Source organism: Falco biarmicus, chromosome 8 (assembly GCF_023638135.1).
Source record: "Falco biarmicus isolate bFalBia1 chromosome 8, bFalBia1.pri, whole genome shotgun sequence".
Taxonomy (NCBI): Eukaryota; Metazoa; Chordata; class Aves; order Falconiformes; family Falconidae; genus Falco; species Falco biarmicus.
In genome coordinates, this window is record NC_079295.1 from 64,188,118 (window position 1) to 64,215,242 (window position 27,125).

The 27,125-nt window shown below is 49.3% G+C and overlaps 1 protein-coding gene across 1 annotated transcript in view; it reads left to right on the plus strand.

Annotated features, from left to right (window-relative positions):
- Positions 1-2,401: 2,401 nt before the first annotated feature.
- PDLIM4 (PDZ and LIM domain 4) overlaps positions 2,402-27,125 on the plus strand; it is a 54,213-nt gene continuing 29,489 nt past the window's right edge. The window contains exons 1-2 of the mRNA XM_056350035.1: positions 2,402-2,603; positions 17,435-17,586. Of these exons, the coding sequence (XP_056206010.1) occupies positions 2,511-2,603; positions 17,435-17,586 (245 nt within the window). The 5' untranslated portion in view covers positions 2,402-2,510. The remainder of the gene's footprint in view (positions 2,604-17,434; positions 17,587-27,125) is intronic.

Here is a 27,125-nt window from a genome sequence, read left to right on the forward strand (position 1 = left end):
AAAGTTTGACTCCAGAGAACTGCAGTCCCCATTTTTTTCTCCGCTCTTTTCCTTTTCTCCTTTTTTTTTTTAATTGTTGCTACTTTCCAGTGAACTTAGTTTCTTCTACAGAAAGATTTTTTTTTCTTTTCCCTTCTAAAAGGAAGGAGATGCTGGTGCTGACCCACCGCATTTGTGAACGTCTTTAACCCAGTCCTTTCGGGAAGCGCTCCTTGTCACCGAACGGCGAGAGCAGGAGTGGTGGGACAGAAACTAGCCCTCCAGCTCTCTGCAAGGCAAATTTCAGTGTTTGGCTGGGTGGATTTTCTAACGCAAGCAAGGAAACCTCAGGCCAGCCTACTCCCAGACTTCTGCAGGCTCGGTGATATCATGCAGGAATGAGGAGGTATGATTCATCACCAGTTGCACAGACAAAAGTCAGCTTTTATAGTCTCTCTCAGTGGAGGCAAGTGCTTGTGTGGAACAAAGAGTACGGGTGAAAGCTCTGCTGGTACTAGCTGCTGCTGAACTTCTCCTCCGTAGGCACCTTTCTAGCAAAGCAAACAAAGTTTATTGTGTTTTGGGTTTGTAACACAGCACACTCGCTGTATTCATGTTGCTAAATCACAAGGCTGCAGCACAGCTCAGGAGCGTGTTTAAAAGCCCCAGCTCCCACCGCTGTCCAAAGCCCCCTGGATAACACAGGCATGGCCAGGGGACAGTCACACAAACCTCCCTGTGTCATGAGCAAATGCGTGCAGAAAGACTTCACGGCAAATAGCACATAAATCAAACTCACAGAAACCGGGCAACAAGAAGGTACTTGATGAAACTGGACTTTTCAAACAATGAATCCTTTGTTAGGTCTTTTTTTGAAGTGGGATATTCTGGCCCACCCCTTCCAGGGAGAGAGGGAGGCTTACAGGCATTTTGAGATTTGCACTCAGCTTTTGAGGGAGAAGCTGAGAAGCTCTGCTGACCACCCATCTCACCTCCGAGCAACCGCTGCACGCCAACAGGGCATCAGATTAAACACCCTCTGCAGCATGGCCCTCTTCTGGGTGCTCCAATGGTCACTGACTCAGCTGTACCACAGGGAAGCAAGGATGCTCTGCCATGCCTGGTGCTGCCCCAGAGACCGCTGCAAAGCCGCAGTGATGCTGGGGTGCATTGGCCAAGTGATTTCCAAACTGCTTTAAACCCAACTTGATTATGTTCTTGAAATATTGTCTTTTGTCCTTCAACATACTGCTTGTGATGAATAAAAGAGTCATGACTACATGTGTACCAACCTATAGCATCACCTTCCTCCCACTCCAGAGGATGAAGGTGCAGTAAACAGAGGCTTTGGTCACACCAAATGCATATACTTTACTACTGGGAGCAGTCAGAATCACAGAGTCACAGCAAGGCCAGGGCAGCAAGGGGCCGCTGGAGCTCACCCCGTCCCCCCCGCTGCAGCAGCTCTCCTAGAGCAGGACCCACCACGTCCAGGCGGGTTTGAATGTCTCCAGAGAAGGAGACCCCCCCGCCTCGCTGGGCAGCCTGTGCCAGGGCTCTGTCACCCGCAGGGCAGGGAAGTTCTTCCTCACGTGGAGCTGGAACTTCTCGTGGTGCGGTTTGTGCCCGTTGCCCCTTGTCCTGTCGCTGGGCACCACTGGAAGGGGCCTGGCCCCATCCTGCTGGCACTCGCCCTGAAGATATTTGTATGGGTGGATAAGATCCTCTCTCAGCCTTCTCCTCTCCAGGCTAAACAGGTGTAAATTTGTAAAAATGTGTTAGTGCTAAGCAGATGCATTGTCTCCATGTTAGTTATCTTTGCTATAGATTCTGAAGATTCTGAACTTTGCAATCCCTCTATTTCACCTAAACAATATACGCTTGTGAAAACACACCACCCGGGGGCATGCTGGGTGTGTAGCGACAGGGTATGGTATAAAAGCCTTAGTTTTGCTCCCAAACCGTTAAAAGGCAACAGCTCTATCCTTAAGGACAAGCCGCCTGCCAAAGTTCATTGACAGGGTGACGTTCTCTGCTGTGCACGCTGAGCTGTGCCCAGGTGCCACCCCAGTCCCAGTCCCTGCCGCCAGAGCCACCCTGGTGGTGCCACCGTCGAGCGCCCGCGGTGGCTCCCAGGAAGGGTCTGGAAGAGCGAGGGGACGTTCCAAGCTCGACAGCGCGTCGCCTTGGCGCTTGTCGCACCCCGACCCCTCCCCAGCCTGCAGAGCAGGGGTCCGCGTGCAGGCCCAGCTCGGCCCCGCTCACCCCCCAGCCCCAGCCCCAGCCCCAGCCCCAGGCAGGACTTGCCCGAGGCGGCCGCTCCGGACCCCGCTGCTGACCGCGCCGGGGAAAACCCCAGCTCAGGCTCCCCCCGCGCCGGCCGGGCGGCTCGGTCCCGCCCCCGCCCCGCCCCTGTGCCGAGCCGTGCCGAGCCGAGCCGTGCCGTGCCGAGGAGAAGGGGTTCGGCCGGCGGTGGCGAGTGGGAGCCGGAGCCGCAGCCGCCCGCGGGCAGGGAGCGTCGCGCCGCCGCCATGTCCCACTCGGTGGTCCTGCGCGGCCCCTCGCCGTGGGGCTTTCGCCTGGTGGGCGGTAAAGACTTCAGCGCCCCGCTGACCATCTCCAGGGTGAGCCGGAGCGGGGCCGGAGCGGGGCGCGGCGGCAGGTGATGGGCGGCAGGGCCGGAACGAGGGGCAGCGCTGGGGGTCCCCCCCCTAACACCCGGGTCCCCCCCCTAACACCCGGGTTCCCCCCTAACACCCGGGTTCCCCCCCTTACACCCGGGTCCCCGCACCCGCCCCGCTCCCGGCCGGTGCCCCCCACGGCGGGCAGCGCCGGCTGCTCCTCCCCGCGCTAGTGCGGAGCCTGCTCCGTGCGGGATTTCTCTGGATGTTAATTCATAAAGATCTGCTCTCCGAGTTCTCAGTGCTCAGCGCGGCAGAACGCTTGGACTCGTGCCCTGGACTGAGTTCACAGGCTGCTGGGTCTGGGGTTTTTGTAGGAAGGCATAAGTAAAGTCAGCAAGAAGTTTCTCCGCACGGGCTGCTGTGTTATGGGGTCCCTGTGGGCTGGTAGTAATTACCGTGAAAGTGCGCTCACACTTGCATTTAATCTCACAACGATATTTTCTGGAAACTTCTTTGGTAAGACAGCGCAGCTAGTTTGGGATCAGCTTTGTGGGTAGACCTATGTGAAAACAAACCCGTTGGCTGTGCGGGAGGGAGTGGGGCGAGGGGTGCGATGGGCTGCGTGATGGATGAGGCGCTGGGCACGTTCCTGCGGGTGCTGGTGGTCCCGTCACCGTCGGGCTGCCCTGGGGAGGCTGCTCTGCTTCCCCGGCATGTCGAGGCCATGTGGGATGCTGGGCTTTCCTGGGCTGCGGCTGCCGGAGCACTGGAGCAAGCGCCGAGGGTATTGATAGAGCTATAACTTCAAAATATTGTCGTAACACATACAAGCTGTTTGCCATCTTCTCTTCTTCTCTTCGTTCTTCTGCCAAAGCCATGACAGAAAAGGGAAAACATGTGCCCTGAGTTTTAAATATGGAAGAGAGCATGTTTTAAAGAGATTCGGTTTGTATTTCAGTTTGAACACGCCTGTTACGCAGCTTTATGTCTCTGTTTTTCTTTTGGACTGTCCCTTACCAAGTGTGCCAGCAAGGGCTCATTTTTGGAGGCGCAGCAGGAGGTGGATGGTGAGGGAAGCCCCACAGCAGGGAGGCCGGGGCCGCACGCAGCAGCCAGGGGGTCTGCGCTGCAGGGGGAGGCGCTCGGCTTTGTGGGCTCAGCGGCACCTCCCGGGCGCGGGGAAGTCCTCTTTCTCCCCCAGTAACATGGATATACCGCAGCAAAACACAAAACCGCCTCTTGGTGACTGTAAAAATGTTCCTGTTGTGAAAATGAACATTTGAATTTAGCGCAGGGAGCCTGTTTTCCTGTTACTTTGGGGAAAAAAAATGGTTTAATTTTAAACAAGAAAAAACAAAGTCTGCTTTTGCCTAGACAGGTGGCCTGCCAAATTCCTTGTTTGATTCAGCGAACCTGGGAGGTGTGAGGATAATTCTCATCAGGCCAGTCTGGCTTTGGATCACAACTAGCTGTAACACAAGGAGCAGCTGTAGGATGATACTTTGTATTACTGAGTGTTGCAGCCTTTTAAATTGGATACTTTTAAAATTCTGCTCTCCCTGAAGAGAGGGGTGATGCTCTGATGTGCTGTATGCCAACCGCTGCTCCCAAAGGGTGATAAACAACTTGCTGGGATGTAAATATGGGTGTAGGGTGCTCTGCTTGGGCTCTAGTCTCTTAACGCAGGAAAAGACCTCACTGGCTCCGCCAATAGCACCTGGAAATGTTAAAACTGGGGAAGAATTAGCTTCTGCGGCAGCTTTCAGCCATGGGGTGTGGGAAGGGGCTGCTGGAGGGCTTCCCAGGGAGCTGGGGCTTTGCTTGGTGGTGGGTCTGTTCAACCCTGTCTGTTTGCAGAAGCCTGAACGTGGCCAGTGTGGTGCCATATTTGCTTTTATTCTGTAATTAGTTTAATTGTCTCACCAGGAAATCTGTTCTTTTGAGCTTGAAGCCCGGGCAAGGGGGCTGGATTGCTGCAGGAGGGAGGGAGCCTCTTGCTATAGCCTAATTGTGGAGTCTCTTGGCTGACTTCTGCTTCCTTCAAAGTGCTTTGCGCTTTTTTTGCCTTTTTTTTTTAAAAAAAAAAGACTTATTTGTTTTTATACCAAAATGCCATTAAATTACAAACATATTTTTACAAGCAGAAATTCTGCTGGGAGGTGGGACCAGACTCTGAGACTGCCACATCCAGCTGTGAGCCCAAGATGCTGACGTGCCCTGGGTGTGATGGACTGTCCGAGGGATGCGGGTTTGCCCTGTTTCTGTGCCTGAGGGGGGCTGAGAACCGATATGCTACCAGGGGTTTGGGCTGTACAGCTCTACAAGCATCCTACCTGGATTGGTTAGATTGGGAATTCATAGATCTGGGATTTGAGGCACCCAAAGGCCACCCACATTCAGTTCTGGGTGCCAGAGGTTGGCTGCCTACTTATAAAACACAAATTCATCTGCATAGGGATTGAAAAAAAATTATTCAGTCATTAACATGTTGGTTTTCTCTACTCTTTGCTAAGCTACTGCAGGAAACATTTTCTCCCCAGACCTCTCACCAGCTGTAGCAGAGCAGATGTGTCGTTGCCACAGCAAGCGATGCTTTGCCATCTGCTGGGGCAACCCTGTAAAGGTGCGGCTCCTTCTCTGAAGCTTGTCTGAGTGTTGTTGCTTCAGGTTCAGTGAAGGCAGAATTCCTTGATGTTGCATTAGTGGGACCTGAAGTCAAAGTGCCACTGCTAGAGCAGAAATAATGAAGCAGCTGGTGTGAGAGAAGCTGCCGGACCAGGCTGAGCGGCACAGCAGTGTGGCCCAACACCAGGCAGGGAGAGGTGCCTGGCGTGGGGCAGGGAGGAAGGCTGAAGGTAGTCACCAAAAGTGGCTTGTGACAGTATTGTCAAGGGATAACCTTGAAAAAACAGGGATTCTTCAGCAAGGAAAACAACGATCACACAGTCCTGCTTTGCAATAGAACTGGACTCGCTCACCAGGGCTTGCCTTAGCCTGCAGCCCCCTGCAAGGCCACTGCATTTGTGCAGGTGCAGCTGATGGTGTTGAGCCCATCCTTGCAGCTCTTTCAAACATGCTGCTGAAATCAAGCGAAGATCTTTTTTTTTTTTTTTTTTGAGAGAGAGAGCAGGTCACTTCCTTCTGTGGTTTGAGATCTGATCGCTGAAGTGACCAGTAACAGCTGATGCTGAGCACTACCCTAGAGAGGCCAGGGCTCCAGTTGGGATGTTAAGTTCTTTGGTATTAAAGGTAAGGAAAGATAAATGCAAGTCCAGATGGGTGTGCTTAGGGCATCTTTCTTAGGTGGTCGTGTAAAAAGCCAAGTGTGCTAGCCACCTTTTTTCCCCCTTGTTTCATCTTGCATTTTCTGCAGGACCCAGATGAGCAAGGCTGGTGCTTGCTGGCTGGTTTGGGTGCCGCAGCAGCTATGCGCTGTCAGCGTGGTGCTGAGAAGGGAACTGTAGCCCAGGGCTGTGCTCTGGGGAAGAAACCTGGCTGGGTTTGTACCCACACTTATAGCAAGTGAAGGCCGGGGGTATTACATCATGTAATTAATGGTTCCCCTTCCTAATGATGTTTATAGGGGTATGGGAGTGACCCCAAACATCTTTTAGACTTGGCCTTAATGACTTGATGGAAAGTCGTTTTAAGGCTTAATTAAGTTTCTGGTAGCACATAGCTGCTTTTTCTTGGTTGAGCAGGTCAGTAAGTGGATGCTGTGTTCGCCCTTGGTGGGAAGGGGAGCCTACTGAGCCTTTACTCAGGGTAGCAACCAGATTGCCTTTGACCAGCAGCCATGGCTCAGGAACAGGAATGGAATAACTTACTCAGCTGCTCCCAGTGTTGTGCTTGTAACCACATCAGTGAGTGCTGCAGTTCTCTGTGGGATCACAGCTGATCTACCCCTTGCCTGGGATTAAAAGATAATCGGTCATTAGCGTAACTAGAGGAGCTGAATGCATTTAATCACTTGAACTTGCTTGTCCAGCTTCTAGAGCAGTCAATGTCATCGTCTACCAACTCTGCTGGTGTTAATCCACTTGCTGCTCTTAGAATCATAGAAAAATTACTTGGCTGAACAGATAATTGACAAATGGACCCATTCCAGTATCTTTTAAAAGAAGTTTTTAATACAACTTTTCCTTCATCTGCTGGCTTCAGCATCCATTTACCCACTAGTCTCTAACAAAGCAGCAAAAATGCATTTTTCAGTGTTGGCTTGGAACTGTAATACAAGAAGGGTGGGAAATAATTGGTCTGCAATCCATTATCCAGGTATTGTTTGAGTTAAGGTTGACTTTTAAACTTAAGCAGCTTTTGTATTTGAGCAAATACGTGCCCTGTTAAAGTATAGGATACGCAAGAAGGAATTCTGCTGAGGGAGGAATTCCACTAAAAGTCATCTTGTTGACTCCATCGGGGCAGCAGCAAATGCCCGAGTGCTTCACTGTGATTCCACTTGAACAGAGAGTATCCACTCATAGTAGTAACTTCTGGGGTGGGCTGTGAGGCTTGCTCGGGGATGTCGGAGCACAAAGGGCTTGGCAGACCTCTGGCTGGGGCGTCCGGGTTTGGTTACCCCAGGAACTCCGTGTATGTTGGTGGGGAAGGCAGGAACCAGAGATACCAGCAAAGGGAAACGGGGCTTTTTTCTTTGCATTCCATAAGGCTTTTTTCCTGGTTTTACATGTAACTTCTTAAGTATTTGATTGTTTATTAAACGGGAATGATGTACTTTCGGTTTAGAGCTCCCAAATGGACTGAAGTTGTTGCTCTGTGTTGATGAATCCCAAAACTAGGACCCCGGCTGATTTCTGCTGACCCTTGGTGTTTTCATTGCCTGCACAAGCCAAGCCATGCTAACAGTTCCTCAGTTGGTTACATATTAATGTTTGCTATAACATAATAGTTCAAGTGGGTTGATTTTTTTTTTTTTCTTCTTCTTCCGATGACTGTTTGTTGTAAGGGCTGGAGTAAGAGACCTGGGCAGTTACGCTTGAAGCCGTAGTGGTACTTAACGGTTAATCTGAACTCAGATGAGACCTAATGAAAGTATGTAACAAATATATTTGCTGCTGAAGTTATTTTATCACTGAGGCTTTATTAAATAAACTGAGAGAGAAGACTAAATGCTTGTGCTGATTCAGGAGACAGTAATGGTGTGGAATGAAAGCCTAATGTTAATTACCGTAATCAAGCACACTGATAATCCAGAGTGGGAAAGCAGGCGGAAAGAATGATTCATGTAGGTCCATTCGTGCAAGGTCTGACCTTGGGGCGAGTTTAGCAAAATAAACCCAGCACACCCTTGAAAACACTCCCGGCCTCTGCCAGGCTGAACAAAGCAGAATGGGTTGGAGTGAGGGGGTTTGTGGGTTTGGGGTGGGGTTTTTCCCCTTTTTTTTTTTTTTTTTTTTTTTTCTTCTCTTTAAATGATGGTGATGTCAATTTTCTGACTTGAAGATTGAAAGATTGCCTGTTGGGACAGGTATTCAGAGTTACTTTGGAAAAGTGCATGGTTGTAGCCCACTTGATAAAGGGATAAAAGAGAATGAGGTTAGATAGCAGACTCAATAACATGACTCTGTTAGTGTAGGAAGCATACAAGGGGAAATATGTGGAATTATTCTTTTTTTCTTAAACACTTTGCTGCTGTATAGCAGAATAGATGGTCCTGGTCCTGCTGAGGGTAGATCAGTTCTTTAATTTTAATACACAATTCTTAACGGTGTATTTGTGGAATTAGTGCAGACTACTGCAATCTAATTATTTTTTTTTTGGTAGTAGGGGAAAATGCATATCACAAGTCTGCAGAAGTTACATAGCAAACCCTATAAGGCACAAGTTCTCTTAAATACAGTATTTCTAACCTAATTTGTTGTTTGATTTCTGAGCTCTTTAAAATGCATTGACTCATGGTTCTTAGATACCCAAACACTTAGCGAAAACGTTTTTATTTTTTTAAGTCATCTGTGACCACAGGTGCTAGAGTGTGAAAGAAAACAGTAGATCTCTCAAGATCTGGTAGTGTTGATAAAAAAGCTAAACCAAACATGTTCACAGAAAATACTCTGCTTGATTTGTTGTCAGTGCAGCACTGCCAGATGTGTACCGAAGCAAAAGGCAGCGTATCTAGCCAGAGCTTGTTAATGTAGTGGATTTGTAGGCAGCCGTTAACACCCCACTTGCCCCAAGCCCTGGAAGATAAGGTTATGTTTGGTTTCTACTTCAGGACTTACACAAAAACTTCAAGCAAAACCAGGATTCATTGGGTTACAGGGAGGAATTGCAAAGATGTCGAGGCACAGCGTGGCATTTAAGGAGCTTGTACAGCCAGCAGAGACCTAAAATAAACCCCGCACTCTCACTGTGGAGAGCAGAGCTCTATTTAAAAAAAAAAAAAAAAACCACAACACAATTTGCTGTGCAAGAGTATTGCAGCCAATGAATTTTCCAAACATCGTAAAGATGCCTCAAAGCCCATGCCACACTCAATCTTTCTTGTCAACCAGGGCAACTTAAATTTATGCTCATTAAACCTGAGGTTGTTTTATGTGTTGTGTGGACTGATAGCAGAGTACGTGCGAATGACATTTTACAGTACAAGCTTCAGAAGGCAAAATACACCAGATCATAGAAGATTATTAAGAGTAATTACGTTAAATAATCAGGTATGGGCAATGCACAGCTGAAAGAGAAACTGTCTTGAACAACTGAATCCAGGACTGTTCAGCAACAGGCACCACAGAGTAGATGCTCAGCTGGGAAGTTTACAGGACATTGGCTCTGAATGCTGTCCTTCACCGAGAGCCACAAAACGCTTCCCAGAAGCCTTTAGCACACATCAAGTTTCTGGTACAGAAGACCAAGCCCCACAAAATACCTGGTGTTCACAACTGAACTTGGGGAAAGCAGCCACGCTGCAAAGGCAGAGAACCCTGCAGGCTGCGCGAGACCCACACGTTTCTTGAGAGTGAAGCTTCAGGTTTGCTCAGCAGCTGGATTCAAACATTTTGTGTTGGAGAATTATCTTCTGTTTGGAGATACCTTTGTGGCTACTTTCCTTTTTGATAGGAAAGAAAGTATTGACCTATCTTCCCAGCCAAGAAGGCTGGGGATTTGGAAGGGAGAGCTCCAGGCAGCTCCCGTGTGCCTTCTGCCAAGCACCCAGGGCTTTCTCCGAACAAGAGAGCTGGGAGAGGAGGCTTCACAGGAGAGCTGAGCACTAAACCTCTAAACAGATGAACCAGTGGTGATCACAAACACTTTCTCTGATGCTGCTGAATCCAGTTTGCCATGTGGTGTGCAGCTATGTCTGGAGGACCGCAGTGATGCTCCAAGCGCACCTACACCAAGGTTAGTCAGTGTCGCCCAGGGCAGGCTGTCCTACCCTGGCCTTGCTCCCCGGCATAGCAAAGGATAAAGCAGATGTAAGTGTAGTAGCAGCCGTAGTGGTTAACAGTGGGTCACTCCGTGTAGTAAAGCAGCATATCTGCAACTTGTGCTCGGAGGAAGGGGTGACTGTGGGCGCAGGAGGCAGCATGGCATGCTGCTGCGAGTGCTGCTGGAGTCTGGGTGCCCTTGGGCTGGGCAGGGCAAGCTTTCCGCAAAACAAGCCAGATGGGAGCGTTTGAACGACCTGTGTCTTTCTCCATCAGCCTTTTGAGGTTTGCACGCAGGTTGTGTGGTTGGTCGCTCTAAAATTTGTGTCTGGTTTCATTGATTCTCAGCCCTTTCTTTGTACAAAGACCTCAGCCCTTGAGGTGAATTGGGATCTGCGCCACAAATCTGATTCTAAATTTGGATTTGGATCCATCAGTACTTGGATTCAAAAGGATTTTCAAGTGTCTTGCCTTTTGTAATACTCATACTCTGGTTCTTTCCCTTTTATGCTCTTAAGCTTCTTATTTTCTTCAGTAGTTAAATGAATTAATGTTGCATAAAAAGTGCTCTTCATTCACTGGCCTGTGCAGCATACCTAAATAATGTCCTGATATTTTGGACTTTTATACAACCGTTTAGCAAAATGCAAATGGATTGGCGAGAAATGTATGTCAGTTCAAGGCACAACGCTTTGAAAAGCTGGAGAGAATCCCTGGAAGGAGTGCTTAAAGGATTTGGGGAATTTATCTTCATTAGTTAGTCATTTAACTCTCAGTTCTTCCTGTTTTAAAAGATATTGCTACCTCAAGATCCTCTGCTGCCTCGTAGCATGCCTCCTGATAATAGAATAGGCTTCCTTTGTTTAAAAGCTGAGAATTTTGTCACGCTATCTTGAAAGCCTCTCAAAGACTTTAATCAGACCCTTTTGATCATGCTTGCAGAACCGAAAATTTCCCCAGACTTGCCTGCAACAAACTGCTATTGATTTAAGAGAAGAGTGGTGTGGTCTGTGTAGGCTTGGATGGGCTCACACGTTTTAACCCATTACATTCTGGGAAGATGGCCTCATTAATTGGTGATGCATTTTATTCCGGTCGTTTTGGGGGTGTGTGGGTGTGTTTGTTTTTTAAAGACAGAGAGAAAGCTGCCTTTATTATGTAGGGGTGATTGGCCTGAAATTGACCTTTTTTAATTTGAATAAGAACTACTGGGAGAATAAATAGTAAGTTCTCCTTTCCAATGGCTGTACTGAGACTGTGCAGGCAGCAAGGAGGAACCTCATCCCTGGGCTCTGACACAGGTGACATTACAGAGGCAGGTTTCTGGGGAAAAGAATTTTTTTTAAAAAAAAGGTGGTTGAGTTAATATAACAAATTAACCTTTCACTGAAGTGTTCATCATTTCAGCTTGTGGCGTTGGCCCAATTCTGGCTTGATCAAAGCTGCTTGTGAGCTGAGCCGTCCCCGCGGCGTGCAGGACTACCCCCACGTGGGCAGGGGGATGCATACAGCGATGCACGGGGGGCTTTGCCCTGTCAGACCTGCTCTGCGCTGCCTGGTCTCACAGCCCTGGCACGTTCCTGTAGTTGATCTCCAGGGGGGAAAGTGTAATGCTGTGTGCGTTTCAAGAGTAAACCCCTCTCGGTGCAAATAATCTTACTTTACTAAATTAGGCTGCACAGCTTCCAACACCAACTGGCTTAGTACAACAGTTGCCTTAATGTGCTTTATTTTATTGGCCTGATGTCAGATGCTAGCACTTAGTAAATCCTAACGAGGCTCCAGTGGCCAGATAAGATAGCTGCTGCCGGCTTGGGGATTTTTCCAATCTATTCCATAGCATCAGAGTATCCACTTGGCTGGGGAGGCAGCTGCTTGAGGCTGGTCCCCTTGGAGAGGCGAGTGGCAGTCTTGGGAAAGGTGATGGGGAAAATAATTGGAAAAGCTTTTCAAAAAAGGTGGTTTGTAATCGTGCAGATCCAGTTCACTGGTTGACAACTTGGCAAAAGGAGAGGTGAATCTGCAGGGTGTTGGCCTGGTGCTACAGATGTGGGTCACGTTTCCCCTCATCATCCTCAGCATGGGGGTGATGCTCGCAGTGCTGTGACTGAGCCTCCTGTAGTGGCAGAGGACAGTGAGAGAGGGGCTACTTACTGGAGTCTCGTCTTTAAAATTCCCCTTGTCCTGCTGGAATAATACAAAAGGGCTGACACAGGCAGTGATATTGGACCTCTCATGTTTTTTGAAGCACAGTGCTATGTGGAGGACATACAAAGGCATCACAAATGAGACTTGTCCTGAGGGGTTTAGGGACAATAATATACTTTGTAGAAAAGGGGAAAAGAAATATGTTCTGGTGTCCTACTGGAGTGAATCCCTGCAGGAGGCATGGTCTGCAGGCATTGCTGCACGGAGAGGCCGATCTCAGAGCCTGGAGCTACTTACCAGGGCCACTTACACTGCAAACCTCCACGTGCCCTGCTGCTACAATATTGTTAGCTGCGCATGTTTTTTGTTTCTTTTACTAGTTTCTGTTTATAAATATTCTTCTGCATCTGCACTTTTTGGAAAGAAATGAAGGAGCTTTTGCTTGTTTTTGTGGAGGGGTTAAATGCAGAACATTCTCTTGGCTTTAATTTTGGGAAAGCACTAAAACCGACACGTGTTTATGCTGTGTTCCCAGAGCAGATGCTGTGCTGTGCGTGCGCGATCACCTCCGGCAGAGTGTGCATGAATGTGCTTCTGTGGGCATAAAAGGAGCTGTGAAAACATGAGTGCCAGTGACCTCCCCAGCGTGCTGGCTGGTCCTGCACCCATTTCATGCTCAGTTCCTTCCTGCTGAAGATGCAGCAGTGATTAGGTGATGGCTAGTAGGTAGTACACCCATTGCGCTGTGTGGGATCTGCTTAATCATCTCATGAAGAGCTCATCACCAGCTAACTCCATCCCTGCCTGGCTCACAGATTACAGGTCCAGTGCAGTGGACCCATTACTCAGAGTTGCTTTGATTCACTCTTAGAAAACCACACCAGGGGAGGTTTAGATGGGATATTGGGAAAAATTTCTTCACAGAAAGGATGGTCAAGCATTGGAACAGGCTGCCCAGGGAGGTGGTGGAGTCACCATCCCTGGAGGTGTTTAAAAAACACACAGGTGCAGTGCTTGGGGCCGTGGGTTAGTGGTGGGCTTGGCAGTGCTGGGTTAGTGGCTGGACTCGATGATCTCAAAGGTCTTTTCCAACCTCAATGATTCTGTGATTCTATTGCATTCCAGGCTGTGCTTCAACCTGCTGAGCACCAGGGCTGGCACCCAGGAGCAGGAAGGTGCAGAAAGTCCTCTACCCTCTCGTGGGCAAGCTATGGGGTTGCCTAGGCTGTCTTGTGCAACTTCACCCCAAGTCTCCCATCAGCTGGCTTTGAATTTATATTGGTGTGAAAGTATCTTCAAGTGCAGGGCAACAATAACTAGCAGTGTAAGTTAGCTGATGGCCAGGAGTTCACATCAGTGCTGCTTCGTTGCTGTGTAAATTTGTAGCTTTGCGAGCTCAGAGCTTCCAAATGAGGCAGGATTCTTGTCTAGTTGAAAAAAGAAAAACCTTTAGGGGAACCTTAATAAAAATATTTATGTTTCTTCAAGCCTGTGGTGTTTGCGGTGGGTTTGGCTCTCAGTGCTATACGCTTGACTGCTCTGAACGTGTACTGAGGTTGCTGTCACCCCACAGCATGAGCAGGGCCCTTTGGGAGCTGCGTGGCCTCACAGGGAGTGATATCTGTAGGGGCTCAGACCACCCCATCCACCCATGTAATTCTCCACCAGCACCTTGCTCCATCCCTGAAACACCGGCAGCCGTGTGGGGTTAGCCCCCGGGGTTAGCAGGGTGTGAGGGACCGGGCTGGCTCCTTGCTAGCATGTAATTGCCCCACTTGAGCTCTTCACTGGAGAAAAGCAAACAAACAGCCCAGATCCTGGCAGGTGCCCAGCGTGGGCAAGACGAGGCATGGCACATGCAGGGTGCAGCAGGAGCCCGTGTTCAGCCCCAGCGCGTGAGCTGGGACACTGCTTTAGGGTACTCGGCATTGCCCGTAGAAAGACAGTGTGGCGTGGGGAGACAAGGCTTGTCCTTGTCCCGGGGAGATCGCTCGCACCACCCTGGGTTACGTATCCCTTGGTCTGGTCTTGGTCTATGTTCATTCAGCCTTGATTTTTAAAACTGTTTGTTCCTAGTGCTGATGGCTAATGTCAAAACCAAGCAAACAAAAAATCTTATGGCTGTTTTTCTTAAGCCTATCCTATCCTCAAACCTCAGTGCCTTTGGAGGCCCCTTTCAAGAACCCAGGGGTCCAGTGCCTCGGCACAGGTTTTCTTTGCAGCATTTTTAACTTCATAACATGTCCAGCTACACTCAAATCCGTGTGCGCTTCATTCACACCGTGCACGTGGCAGTTATTGCTCACGGCAGCCCCCCAGCCCCTCTGGAGGGGAGTGAGCAGGAGTGCCTCCGGTAAAACCTCTGTGCACTGCTGGCCTTTAAAGTCACTGCCCTGGAGAGACCTGGCACCCATGGGCAACGCACGCAGCTGTAATTACATTGCATAGAGCCATAGCCCTGGAGAACGGACTAATATTCAAACAAGGCTTATCGCTTGAACAAAAAATTCTGTATTTGTTTATAATGGTAGATGCTCAGCAGCCCTTGGGCAGTAGCTGGCCTTTGTAGAGAAGAGAGGCTGGTTGAGGAGCATTCTGGGTTGAGTTGATTGCTGCTGGGCACGAGTGCTGCCTGAACAAGACACCGAGATCCCTCCAGCTCCTTCCTTGTGTATTTGTTCATTTCCATGGACAGTAGAGAGTTATCTGTCTTGGATATTTTGCTCCAAGCATAGACAGGGTCATTTTTCTTGGATGTTTCACTCCAAGCATAGACACTCTTACAAAACATGCTATATTTAAAATTGCATCCTTGTTCTTATGGAGATGCTGGTTTTGTAGTAGGCTGTCTGCATGGATCTGCATGGTGCGAAGCAGGTAGGACCCTTGCATGAGGATTCATGCACAGCCCTGACCCATAACCAAGTTCGTAGGGCTTTCTGTGGCATGTTTGGTGTCAATGGCTTTGCACAGCTGTGAGTTAGGAAAACTCGCTTTGCAGTGTTTTAAACACTATTCACGAAAATACAAACTTGGGACCTGACAGACACTGTAATACTGACTCCCAAGCTGCCATGACACTGGTGCTGTATCTCAAATTAATGAGTTCTTGGAGTACAGCTCTATTTCAAACCCTCAGTCATCTCCACGGCTAGCATGAAATGCTAATATGAAGATACTGCCAAAACAATTTGAAATAAACCAGAATCTAAAAATAGGAAACAGCTAAGAGCTCCATTTATGATCAGCTTATTCTCCAAGGACGCTACAATCTGGTGAAGATCAGTGCAGGGGGGAAACAAATCCATCGGACATTTAGACAGCATTGGATAGGCAAGAACAAAATACAGCTGTCCTGGGTCAAACTGAAGGTCGGTTATTCCAAGAGCCCGCTGGCAGCCAGAGCTGCAGGGCGAGCACCGAGGGAAGCAGTTAATAACAGGCAAACGCATGGAGATGCCTCCTTGGAGGTGGTGGTTGAGCTTCTGGTTGACTTTCTGGTGGGTCTGGCAGCTTTGGTGGCTGTAGGAGGACCCTGATGCTCTGCGAATGCCACATCTTCTTATACAGATTCAAAAGTACCCAACAGGACAAATGCATGCCAGGGAAAAAATGAACCTTTCTGGGGTTGAAGCGTCCCGTGTCAGGGCTCTACAGCTAACGTGTACCCTGTTCAGAAAGGCCTCCTGTGTCTGCTCTGAGCCGAGCTGCAGGGAAGCCCAGGAGCAGGGAAGGAGTTGGCCTGGCAGGTTTTTTAGAGCGAAAAAGCCTGGCTGAAACTATTGAAGAGCAAATGGCAAATGCTGATTCACTCTGACAATGCAACAAAAGCCTTAATTCAGGCTGCCAGTTCTACTTAAATGTAAGAAGTGGTTTGGAGCTCCCCACACACCTTCAGGTTCGTGTTTCGGTGGTTTTGGTGGCTGTAGTCACGCGGGGAGCGGTGCAGCAGGTCTGTGTTACACCTCTCACAGCCCTGTGAGCAGCTGCGGTGCGATCCATGAAGGGCTTTGGTGGTAGGACTAAATCCTCTTCAAATTTCCTATGAAAACAGATGTGGAGAAAGCAAATCAAGATGGAAACAGGGATGCGTGCATGCCTTTTTTCTAAAAGACTGCCAGTTTAATGGTGGCCTGCGGTGGGCGGGGGCGGGGGGGGGGGGGGGCTTGTGGGCACCGCTTGGTCTCAAACTGTCCAAAAAACCCTACCTGGTTTGTCAGCATCTGGTTGCCACTGTGGACCCATGTAAGCCACGTCCAAGGGGAGAGGCAGCACAGAGCAGTTGCTCAGATCTTTCAAGCGGGGTGTGACAGAGCAGATGCATTGCCAGAGACGGGATTATAGCCCTGTAAGTCATGAGCAAGCAGAATCAAAGCACCATCACACTCTAAATGTGGGGGGACAGGAGTAACCAAAGTCAGACTCACTGTACTTTCTCACTCGATAAACCATGTGGTTGGTTAGCGGAGCGTTAGCAGATCCTCTGAATGACTGAAGAGGAAATTAGAGGGCAAGCACATAGCTATTAAGAGTTTAAACAGACACATTTACCTGTCCTGCCTATGCCTTGCATCATTTTTATATTATTGCAAAAATTAAAACCACATTTGGGCTGATGTAAACGAAATGGTAATTTCTCGAGGAACTCTTTTTTATGGGTGGCAGGATTGGTCTTATGGCTGGCCACAAACAGTACCTGGATCTGTCATTAGTTCCTCAGGAAAGAAGTTACGAGTTTTATAAGGTTCTGGCGTTCCTACAAAACCAAAAGGAAAGAGCTGTGGAGACTTAACGAGCAGCATGATATTCCATGCAGGGCTAGAAGGAGACAAGTCAGTTGAACAACAGTCAGGAAAAACTGATGTCAAATATAACCTCTTTGCAGGAAGCAATTAGGGTGACTGTGCTCATCTTCTAATTACATAGTTATCCAAAGAGGAAGGTTTCACGTGCTCTTTAGGGACTGATTCTTGTAGCGTGATTTAAGGCCTGCAAGCCAAAGGAGTGTAAAGGATCCCTCTGGAAAGAGGGTATCGCATTATTTCAAGCAAGAGGCGAATCTGAAGAGAGGATCTGGTCACACACTGACTGGGGTTGACAGAAATCTCTATTTAAGAGCACTGTTGTAGGCGATGGCCCGAGCGCCCTGGCTCTGACATCCAACATCTGGTAGATGCCATCGGTGTAGGCAAAACACCTATCTTCTCCAGAAATAACTGTTCCTTTTATCTGCTGCTTATTCCAAGAAACTCTTTAAAAACTGATCACTTTTAAGTAACCCTTTTCTTTTTCCTTGCCTAGATTAACCCCGGCAGTAAAGCAGCCATGGCAAACCTGTGCGCAGGAGATATTATTCTGGCAATTAATGGAGAGAGCACGGAGAACATGACACACCTAGAAGCTCAAAACAAGATCAAAGCATGCATGGACCAACTGCTGCTTTCCCTGAACAGGTAGGTCCTCTTCTGTTTGAGGTGCTTTGGGGTCAGCTTTGCTTGGCCTCCGCAGAAGGCTTGCAGCTGGCCCTGGCGTGGTTGCGCCCTTAGGCTCAGTTCTTGGTGCATGCCCATGGTCTCTGTAATTGTTCTGCATTTTTAAGTACAGTAAAACAAAATTATTTTTAAAATGTCATTGACACAAAAAAACGGGTTCAGTTCATGTATATGTGTGTATTATCATTCGTACCTTGCAAGGCTTATCCAGGCTGTGAGCTGGGTCAGATCCTTCAACCCAAGGGAGGTTTTATTGACTCGAGCAAGAATAGTACTGGGATTGAAATCTCCTTTGGGCAAAGCCTCCCACTTAGTTAACATCCACTTATCGTTTTCCTAAACATCTGTTCAATGAATAGGCATTTGAAGGTCCTGCGAAATTAACATTTTTAGAATATTTCAGAGCAAAATGAAAGCTTGGCCTTTTTTTGCTTTCCATTGGAATGAATTCTGTAGCTGAAGGTTCCTAGCATGAACCACAGGTTATCCAGGCAGAATGAGTGCTCCTTATAAGGCTCACAAATGCCCAGTGCTATCTGTAATAGGTTTAAATAAGTGTATACAATTTTTGACTTCAGATTAAAAAGGCATTTCCTGCTATAAAGAGCTATCACTTACTGTTTATACTTCTCTTGGAAAACATGTAGTTTCTGACTGGAAGCCTGGGCAGCGGGGAAGGAGCGCTGCTGTAAATGGAGCACAGGCTCGCTGGCTCCTCATGGCTCATCAGTGGTGGCCGAGCCACCCGGCTGATGCAGAGTCCCCGAGCTCAGCCTGTGCCATAGGGATGATGTGGCTTCAGCATTAGGAAAGAAAGAAAAAAAGAAAAACAAGAAAACCCTTCGTGCAGGCAGAATTTCCCATAGCCAAGTAGGGTGGTCATTTGGCTTGCCATTTGGAGCAGCTTTAGGGAGATGTGGATGGTCTTCCACCCCAGATGGGGCTGTACCCAGGGCAGGACCAGGGTTCCCTTCCTGGCTGTCCACAGGCTGGTGGAGCTCTCCTTGGAAGAGGTGGAAATCCTCGTGTAGTGATGGAAGCTTTCAGTGAGCAGAACAGCTTCATCAGGAGTTAGAATAAAGTTTTGCTGAAAAGAGCTTCCACCTGCAGCATGGCAGCGCTTTGCTTTCACGTACGAGTGTTTCCACTGTGTGAATTCACGGGCTGAATTCCCACTTTTACACCTCATTTTAGCCACCAGTGTTAACTGGCATTTGGTTTGTTTTGTGGCTGAGGTGGGACCCTTGAGTGCTCCCCCTCTGTGGGTGGCACACTGTACGTGCCCGGCTTTCTGCCGGTGTCCAGCTGGTCCTCACACTTAGGAAGAGGTGCTTGGATCCTGCTGGAAGCAGCTGTGACCGTACTGGTGGTGGTAGCTGCCAGGTCAGTGTATGTGGTGTCAGCAGTATCTCTGTGAAAGCGCATCTCCTCTCCTAAGAGGTGACCTTGCACGGACACAGGGCAGGGGTTGCGTCACACTGGCACGGCAGGGCTCCACCGCGAGAGGAGCGGGCAGAGGTCCCAGCAGTGCTGGTATGTGCCTTGGTGGGATTACGGATGTTCTGTCTAGTTTCCCTCAGGCACAGAAATGGTCATTAACGACTTCGTGGTGATATGGAAGCTGCTGTGTGGAAGACTTCTGGCAGCAGGAGGGTCTGTGGCTTCAGGCTGGGTTTGCCTAAGGACACCTAGTGAGGGTGGCATTTCTAACTGTGAGACCGTGCAACGTGCCCGGAGGGGCAGTGGGCTCTCTGTAGCAGCGGTCGCTGGTGATGGCCCACAGCCTTGCAGCGGTGCAGGGTTCATGGGTGAGGTGGCCTGGGCTTTGCTAGGCAAGAGGGTTGCAGCAGTTTTGTCAGGACTTAGCCTTCAGAAATGCAGATTTTGAAGGCTCTTGTATCTGACAGGCAAAAATAAATGTGCAGGCTTCTGCAAGACTGGAGCAGACAGGAGCTGGTGATGGAGGGGAGCTGTTGGGAAGGAGTGGCTCCTCTCGGGAGGAAATTGCACTGTTGGGTCGATGAGGTGGCTCCTCCAAGAGAAAAACAGACGTTGGCTGTGCCCAGAGAAGCCCATGAGAGTGGCCTTTCTCTCAATAGGGAAAACTGAATCGTTTATTTTTTTGACACTAAGGACAGCAGCTCCAGTAATGCTTTATTAGTCTGTTCTTAGTTCAGCCCAAAGCTACATGGTTCTTGGATCTCTCTCCTCTTTCCCGAGTGACCTGTTGGATCCAGACAGCTCTGCCCAGCTGTTTGTCATCCTCGGTGTGAGCAGATCCCTGTGCCGGGAGCTGCTGGCAAGGGAGCCGTGTCCCGGGGCAGCAGCAGGGGATTGCACTGTCTCTGCGCACGTCCAGCAGCTGCGGTTTGCAATAGCTGCGGGTCACTGGCCTGGGCTCCCTGCGAGGCTGAGCTCCAGGAAAGCCCCACGCAGAGGTGTGGATTAGCATCATCTCCCTCGGGCAAGAGCATGCTCTCCAAGCAGTGTCTGTCTCTGTAAGCTGCCTTCAACAAAACATAGCTTGCAAATCAATGTAAGGAATTTTTTTCTTAAAGTGTGTTTGTCTGGAATATATTTGAAATAACGAGCTTGTTTGTTTTATTTCTCTTAGTGAAGACATATGAAATTTGATGTTAATTCTGTTCTGCTGAAGCTGGCTCCCTCCAGCTGGGCGTGTGTGCCAAGGGAGGGCAGTGAGCCTGGCAGCGAAGGGCTTCCAGCCCTTGGTGCCCTCTGGGCTTCTTCCATCCCGTGCCCTTTCTCTGTGAACCCTTGACATTATGCGTTACCATGACAGAGAACAAGATTGTTTTTGTTTTCAAACTGTGGTCGGTAAATGCTCTTTGACTGGAAAGTTCAGTAGGAAAATCGAAATGGGGGGAACACAAGGAGAGGGAGTTGCTGTGTGGTCTGACAGGATGTCCTGAGACCAGCATGGCCCGTCTGGGTTTCGGAGGTGTCAGGGATGCAGAGTACCCATGGCATTTGATGGGAAGAGATGCTAATTATCCCATTTACAAAATTTGCCTCATTAAGACATTTGGATGCACCGGTGGAGAAACAAGTAAGGAGCCAGGAGGACTGTGGGTCTTTGTGGGTAGAATAAACAATGGGAGCGTAAAACTTTCCCATGAAGTGCAGGCAATTTCTCTCCCCAATACTCGGGGAGGAAACAACTGAAGTAAGTGGGATTTCTGTTGCGATGCAAACTTTGGCCACAGTCAGGCGTGATGATGTGGATGGACTGCAAATAGATCAGCATGTTGGTCATTAGCACAGTCTGTCATTAGGAACGTCACACTGGGTCTGATGGTTTTTCTCTTACCCGGCTGCATGGTAGAATCTGTTCATTTAAGCCAATCTGGAAGGAGAAAAGCTTGAGTTTGAGATCAAACGTGAACATGTAATTTCCAAACACTGTAATGGAAAGCAGCACCCAGAGCACTCCTCCTTGTGGCTCTGCTGGCCAGAGGACCATGCCAGCTGTTGGGAAGCACATCTGCTATGGTTTTGCTTGCCGGGACCTGCACTGAGCTCCAGAGGGAGCTGGGGGGGGTCAACTGGGATGTCTGGAGAAGTGATTTTTTGAGGCAGCAGAAAGATCCATGGTGCAAGGAGTATGGCTGTGTTGGCAGAAAGAAGCCACATCGTTCCCTGGTGTATCTGGCACCATTGCACGACAGCTCCTGGGAAACTGGAGAAGCATCTGTTTTCTCTCCTTGGGGCACTCCAGTTCCCTGGACTGGTTATGATCGCTAGGGCTGGGCATGCGGTGCTGAGGAGGTAGCTCTGGGAAAGCTCTGCGTCTGGTCTTTGATGTAATTCTGGGGTGGCTGAGAGAGGCGGTGTCTGGAGGGCATCAGCAGCAAAGCACACAGCATGATGAGAAGCTGGCAGAGCCTGGGCGTTCTGCCTCCCAGCAGTGGTCACCTTGGATGGAAAAGCTGGTTTGTTTCCTAACAGTAGCAAAGGATCCAGCAACACGGGCTTGATAAATTGCATCTGGATTTTCTCTAGCAATGTATGTTCATGTGAACAAGTACTTGTGCATTAAAATCAGTATTTTTTTCTTGCAATCAACCCTTTCTTGCCCTGGAAGACAGTCAGTGTCCAGTCAAGTGCACACAACGAGCCTAGGGCTCAGAGATAACCAGCGTGGCAGTGCAGCTTGCCCTGCTCTTGCTTACATATTACTGTGTATTTTCTTAACTCTTTTAAAGAAAGCCTTCCCAGCTCCTTTGAATATTAACATCTCTTGTGGTTACGCTGCAGCCCTAAAATTGGGTTGGAGCTGTGCTCTGCTGAAGCCACTGCTTGAGAACTGAGAGTTGAGCACCCGAAGGACCTCAGGTGCTGGACAGGAGACCTTGTGGCACCGCTGATGCTGTTCCCACTGACGCACACTGCTGGAAAGCCCTTGGCAGCACTGTCCAGACCTGCCCATCTGTGCCAGAGGGGGAAGGCAAGTCTGAAAGCTTTTTTTCCTGAAGCTTTTGTCATCTGCCAGCTGGGAGCATGAAAGTTTGTGCTGCATCCTTCCTGTGGGAGCTGGCCCCAAGCCCCCCCCCCCCCCCGGGAAAACTGCTGGGAAGGGGATGTTACAGCTTTTCAGGTGTGCTGGGCTCTGTGGCTCTCCCATGTCCCCTGCAGCCCCAGAGTCGGTGTTGGTGTCTGGGAGGCTGCCTCTGCTCTCAGGCTGTACTAACATGCATTTCTTTAAAAAAAAAAAAAAAAAAAAAAAAAAAAATCTCTACTCCATCCTTTATCAAGGACTTTAAGAGCTCTTGGGGTGGTTCTCCCTCCTTCTTCACACCCCTGTTCTCTTGATGCCTTTCTGGGCTGGACCCCTATGCCCCCTGACGTTAATGGGAGTTTTGTCCCCAGCTTTGCTAGGTCCCGTTTTGCCCAGAGATGTGCAGGGCTGTTTCTGGGCAGTGGTGCTGTGGAAGGCAGAGCAGCACAGTAGCTTTACTGTTCCGAAAGGGAGTAGAGGAAAATCCTCATCAGCTCATGAAAGGAGTCGATTTATGTAACCAATGCTCGTGTGGGTACTGGTGTAACGTGTGAGGAATTACCTCCGCATCCCTGTAACAAGGGGGTGGGCGGTCAGGTCGTGGCTAACAGCTCCAAGATGTGAGGCCAGGAGTTCAGCTGAGCTTAGTAAGGCTGGAGCAGTGCCTGGCACCTGGGCTGTGGGGGGAGGCGGCGGTGGCGCTGATGGAGATTTGAGTGGGATGGTCTGGGATGCCCTGCTGATAAATCAGGCAGCCTGTTCCAGCATCGTCTTCCCAGCTGCTGAATCCCAAGCCAAGGTAGCGCAGGGTCTGCTTCGCCTGCCTTACTGGTACCTGCAAGGGAGGGCAAGGGCAGGTGGGTGGCAGCTGGGTGGAGAGGATCCCGGCTGTCAAGCAGCCCTGTGAATTATTGCTCACAGAGACGTGGTGTGGAGATCTTGGTAGTTAGTCACTAAATGTATGTATTTGACTGGTGGCCAAGGGTTTCAGAGTTTTGAATAATTTAAATGTGTGGTTAAGGTTGATCCCATGGTAAAACTTGTTCTTTTTTATGACTGCAAAGTTGTCTCTAGGTTGCACAAATAAGGAATTTATTAATCAGGCACAAAGTGTGCTGGGGAGCAAGAGGTCCCTGGCTCGAGTAACATGTTCATACTCCTGTGATTTGCAGGGAGGAATTAATGCGTGTTGTGAGACTTTTTTTTTTTTTTTAAATAATAATCGTAATTATTTTGATGCTGTTCTTCTCAGTCCAATCCAACTGCGGCCCTTTCTTTGGGTAATAATACAGGCTGTTTGTGCATGGGGCCAGATGGGTGCTGGGGGGCTGACAGCACCTGCCTGGCCCCAGGCACAACCAAGGGCCCCTGGCTAGCTGCATTGTATTTATTTTCTGACTGTGGTGTCAAAGCATCTATCCTCAAAGGTTCAGCTTTGGTTCCTTCCATCTAAAGCAAATCCTGGAAGTGGTTTCTTCCCCCTCCATCTGGTGTGCGGGCTGCAGGAATGGCCTTTGCCTACGGAGGGAAGGTGTTTCAGAGATGGTAACTCTTCTTTCTAAAGAGCAGCTGTGGAACCCCCTGCCCAGCTCTAGGGGCTGTTTTGCTCTGGGCAACCCTGGCAGAGGGAGGACGAGGGGCTGAGAAGGAAGCAAGGCAGCATGCATGGGCTGGGAAACCCACATTGCTTTACAGACAGCAGTGATGTCCAGCACTGCACTCGCAGTGTGGATCAAATTTGTTCTCGTTTGCTTGAGACCGAGTGACAAAGGCCAAGTGCAGAAGGGCAGTGAGGCTTGCAGCCGTGTGCTGTGCCCTGCTGCAGGATGGATAACCAAAACCCCCTTCCCAGGGGATGAGCAGCGTGCAGGGAGCCCTCATGGACCGATGCACCGTTACAGTTTTGCTGAGTCTACTTGGAAAATTTGCATATAAAAGTTTTCAATTTTCTCCTGCTTTCTGTACAGAGATAGAGCTTCTCTGGAAGTTTCTATGGGAGAAAGCCCAGTAATGAGTCTGCTGGACATATAGCCCCAAAAGTCCCTGGAACCTCACGTAGTTAGTGTTCTTCTGACCCCCTCTCCTGCCTCCCACAGCCCATGGAGGTTTTGTGGGGTCCGTTTGCTGCGAGCAGCACAGGCACGCTGCTGGAAGATGGGAAGGATGACAATGTATGATGTTCTCAAGTTTCCAGTAAAAGTACAACTGGAAAAGTGAATCACAGCTTCCCCTCCAGAGCTCCTCAAGGACTAATAGAGAGGAAAACCGGCATCTTTCCAGAGCCTCGATACACAGCAATGGTTTCAGCCAAGAGGAATGAAGGAGAAAACCTGCAGCTGCTCTTTCACATAGCCTGGATGAGCTGGGTCCATCAGGGTGTCAGCAGAGCTCAGCTACATCAGCCCCTGCCTGCATCACTGCAGGGATGCATCCAATGCCGTGCAGTTGTCATGGCGAGGTTCACAATCCTGGGGAGCTGCAAACCGAAAGAGGGGAGGTTTAGACGAGATGTTAGGAAGAAATCCTTCCCTGTGAGGGTGGTGAGGCGCTGGCACGGGCTGCCCAGAGCAGCTGTGGGTGCCCCATCCCTGGCAGTGCCCAAGGCCAGGCTGGACGGGGCTGGGGGCAACCTGGGCTGGTGGCCGGTGTCCCTGCCTGTGGCAGGGGGTTGGGCTGGGTGGTCTTCAAGGTCCCTTCCAGCCCAAACTATTCAATGAATTAGAAGCATCAGCTGTCACAGCACTCTCCAAACCAGCCGGCTGCAAGAAGGTCTTTTACCATCTCATACCAACATACTCTTCATGCCAGTCCCTCTGCTGCCTTCTCCTAGTACTCCTCACCCCAGGCACACGTTCTCTCTCTCTCTCTCTCTTCTCTCTGCTTCTTCCTCCTCTCTCTTCACTGGCTACCCAACCTCTTCACAGAACCAGCCACAGCTGCACCTTATCTACATCAGCCAACCCACCGCCCCTGAAGCCAACCACAGCTGGATATTATCAATGCTAATTAACGCAGCTTCAGCCCTCTACAATCAGCTGTAGCTGCTTCTAGACTGAGTTCAGCTGCTAGAAGGCTAATGGGCATACCGATGATAAAGATCAGTTGTGACCATAGTGCTGTGCCATGATGGGAGGCGGATAGCATTCTGGAGATGGAAGGAACCTGGAGTCACCCCCCACCTCAGAAGGGACCGTACAGACTGGTGTGAAGTACAGGGATGTGGTTGTTCTGGAGGGTCGCATCGCTGTCACCGCTCATACCTGCATGGCTGCACAATGGCAGGCGGCAGCGTCCTGGGTCGGGTCTGGCACTTTGCCAAGTGCTAAATGTTAGTTTATAAGGGGATGGAGAAATTAGAAATTCAGTAAGACCCTGGAAATCTTGCAACTTAAAAGCACCTCTACAAATGTAAAGAGCAAGACTTGCAGATCATTACCAGGTGAAAAAACACTCTGGTAAAATATGTGAGCATATGCAAGTAATCTTTTGAGAATGATGTTGAGACTTTTAGAAAACAAATGGTGGGATAAAAGGTGTCTGCAACTTTTTTTTTTTTTTTTTTTTTTTTTTTTAGTTCTGTCTTGTTAACAGGTCTGTTTCCCACGAAGCCCCATGTTGAAGGCCCAGCACTGACCTCGGTCAAGTTATTTTTCTTAGGATTGTCCTAGCAGCCATTAAAATATGGCAGAGTGTTGCTAGCACAGGGTAATGATTTCCACATAGCTGACTTTAATCCCCTACAACACATCTGAAAACACTTTTCCTGTCCTTGAGCCTTAAGTTAAACGACTTGGAACATTTGAGCGTGATGTCTGATCTCACACCCATTACGTTAGAAAAGTGTGATTAGTTTTTGCTGTTGCCTAAACACAAAGATCTGACTGTTGGCAGCGTGAACCTGCTGCCAGAGTGGGTTGGGGTGGCCGTGCTGAGCCCATGGTCCCCACTGCTCCAGGGCTGGCTCGGCTCCCCTGTCCTGGGGGGCTGCAGGGGACCCCCTGTGCTGCTGGTCCTGCCGGGGGCACAGGGGTGTCAGCTCCTCGGAGCATCAGCCCCTTCTCCAGTAGCTGCCCATGGCATCATACTCAGAGTCATCTCTTAATTATTTCTGATTACCTCATATTCTGCTGTTCCTGCAGAAAAGGAGTCTCCTTGTGTAAGCAGAAATCTCATCAAACTTACAACTTGCATTTCTATTTGCTGAGGCTCCTGTTTCTTCCGTACCCCTTTGCTTTGCCTTTAGAAGGACCAAACAGAACCTAAATTGTGCTTAATTTCAGAGTATTCAAGTGGAAGCTGTGGCTGAGGTGAGTCTGGCATTGCTCCGGCCATCGCTGGGAGCTGTATGAGGCTGCCTGGCTCATACCAAGGACTTCTGTTTGCTCTAAAGAATTGATGGTGAAGCCTACTGACTATGAATGGGCTTCCAGGCCAGGCTGGACAGGGCTAGGGGCAGCCTGGGCTAGTGGCCAGTGTCCCTGTCCGTGGCAGGGGGGTGAAACTAGGTGATCTTTAAAGTCCCTTCCAACCCAAACCATTCTGTCATTCTATACGCAAACCAAAGTCTGGCCGTGTCTTTCATTAAGTGTAAAGGCACCTATAATGGCTCTTTGAAAACACAAGTTTAGCTGCTTTCTGGCACAGATGGTGTGATTTTTGTTTGTCAGGGATGTGGGGACCTGGGAAATTCCAACTAGAATGTGCTGGCAGTACCGGTGAATGAACGCCGTAGCTTCATGCAGAGCAAATTTACTGCTATCGCTCTTATCTTCTGCAATCAGAATCACTTTCTGAATCTCAGTTCTTGTTTACTGGCAAATTGAAGTCTTCAGGGATCCTTTAAGCTGTGTTTGGCATGCGGGCTCCAGAGCTGAGCAAAGAGGAATGTCGTAACTGCCCCTTCTCAGCGGCAGCGTGAGCACACATCGGGCTGATTCAGTGCACGGGGAAAAAAAGCACGGAAATAATAATGATGCTTGCTGCC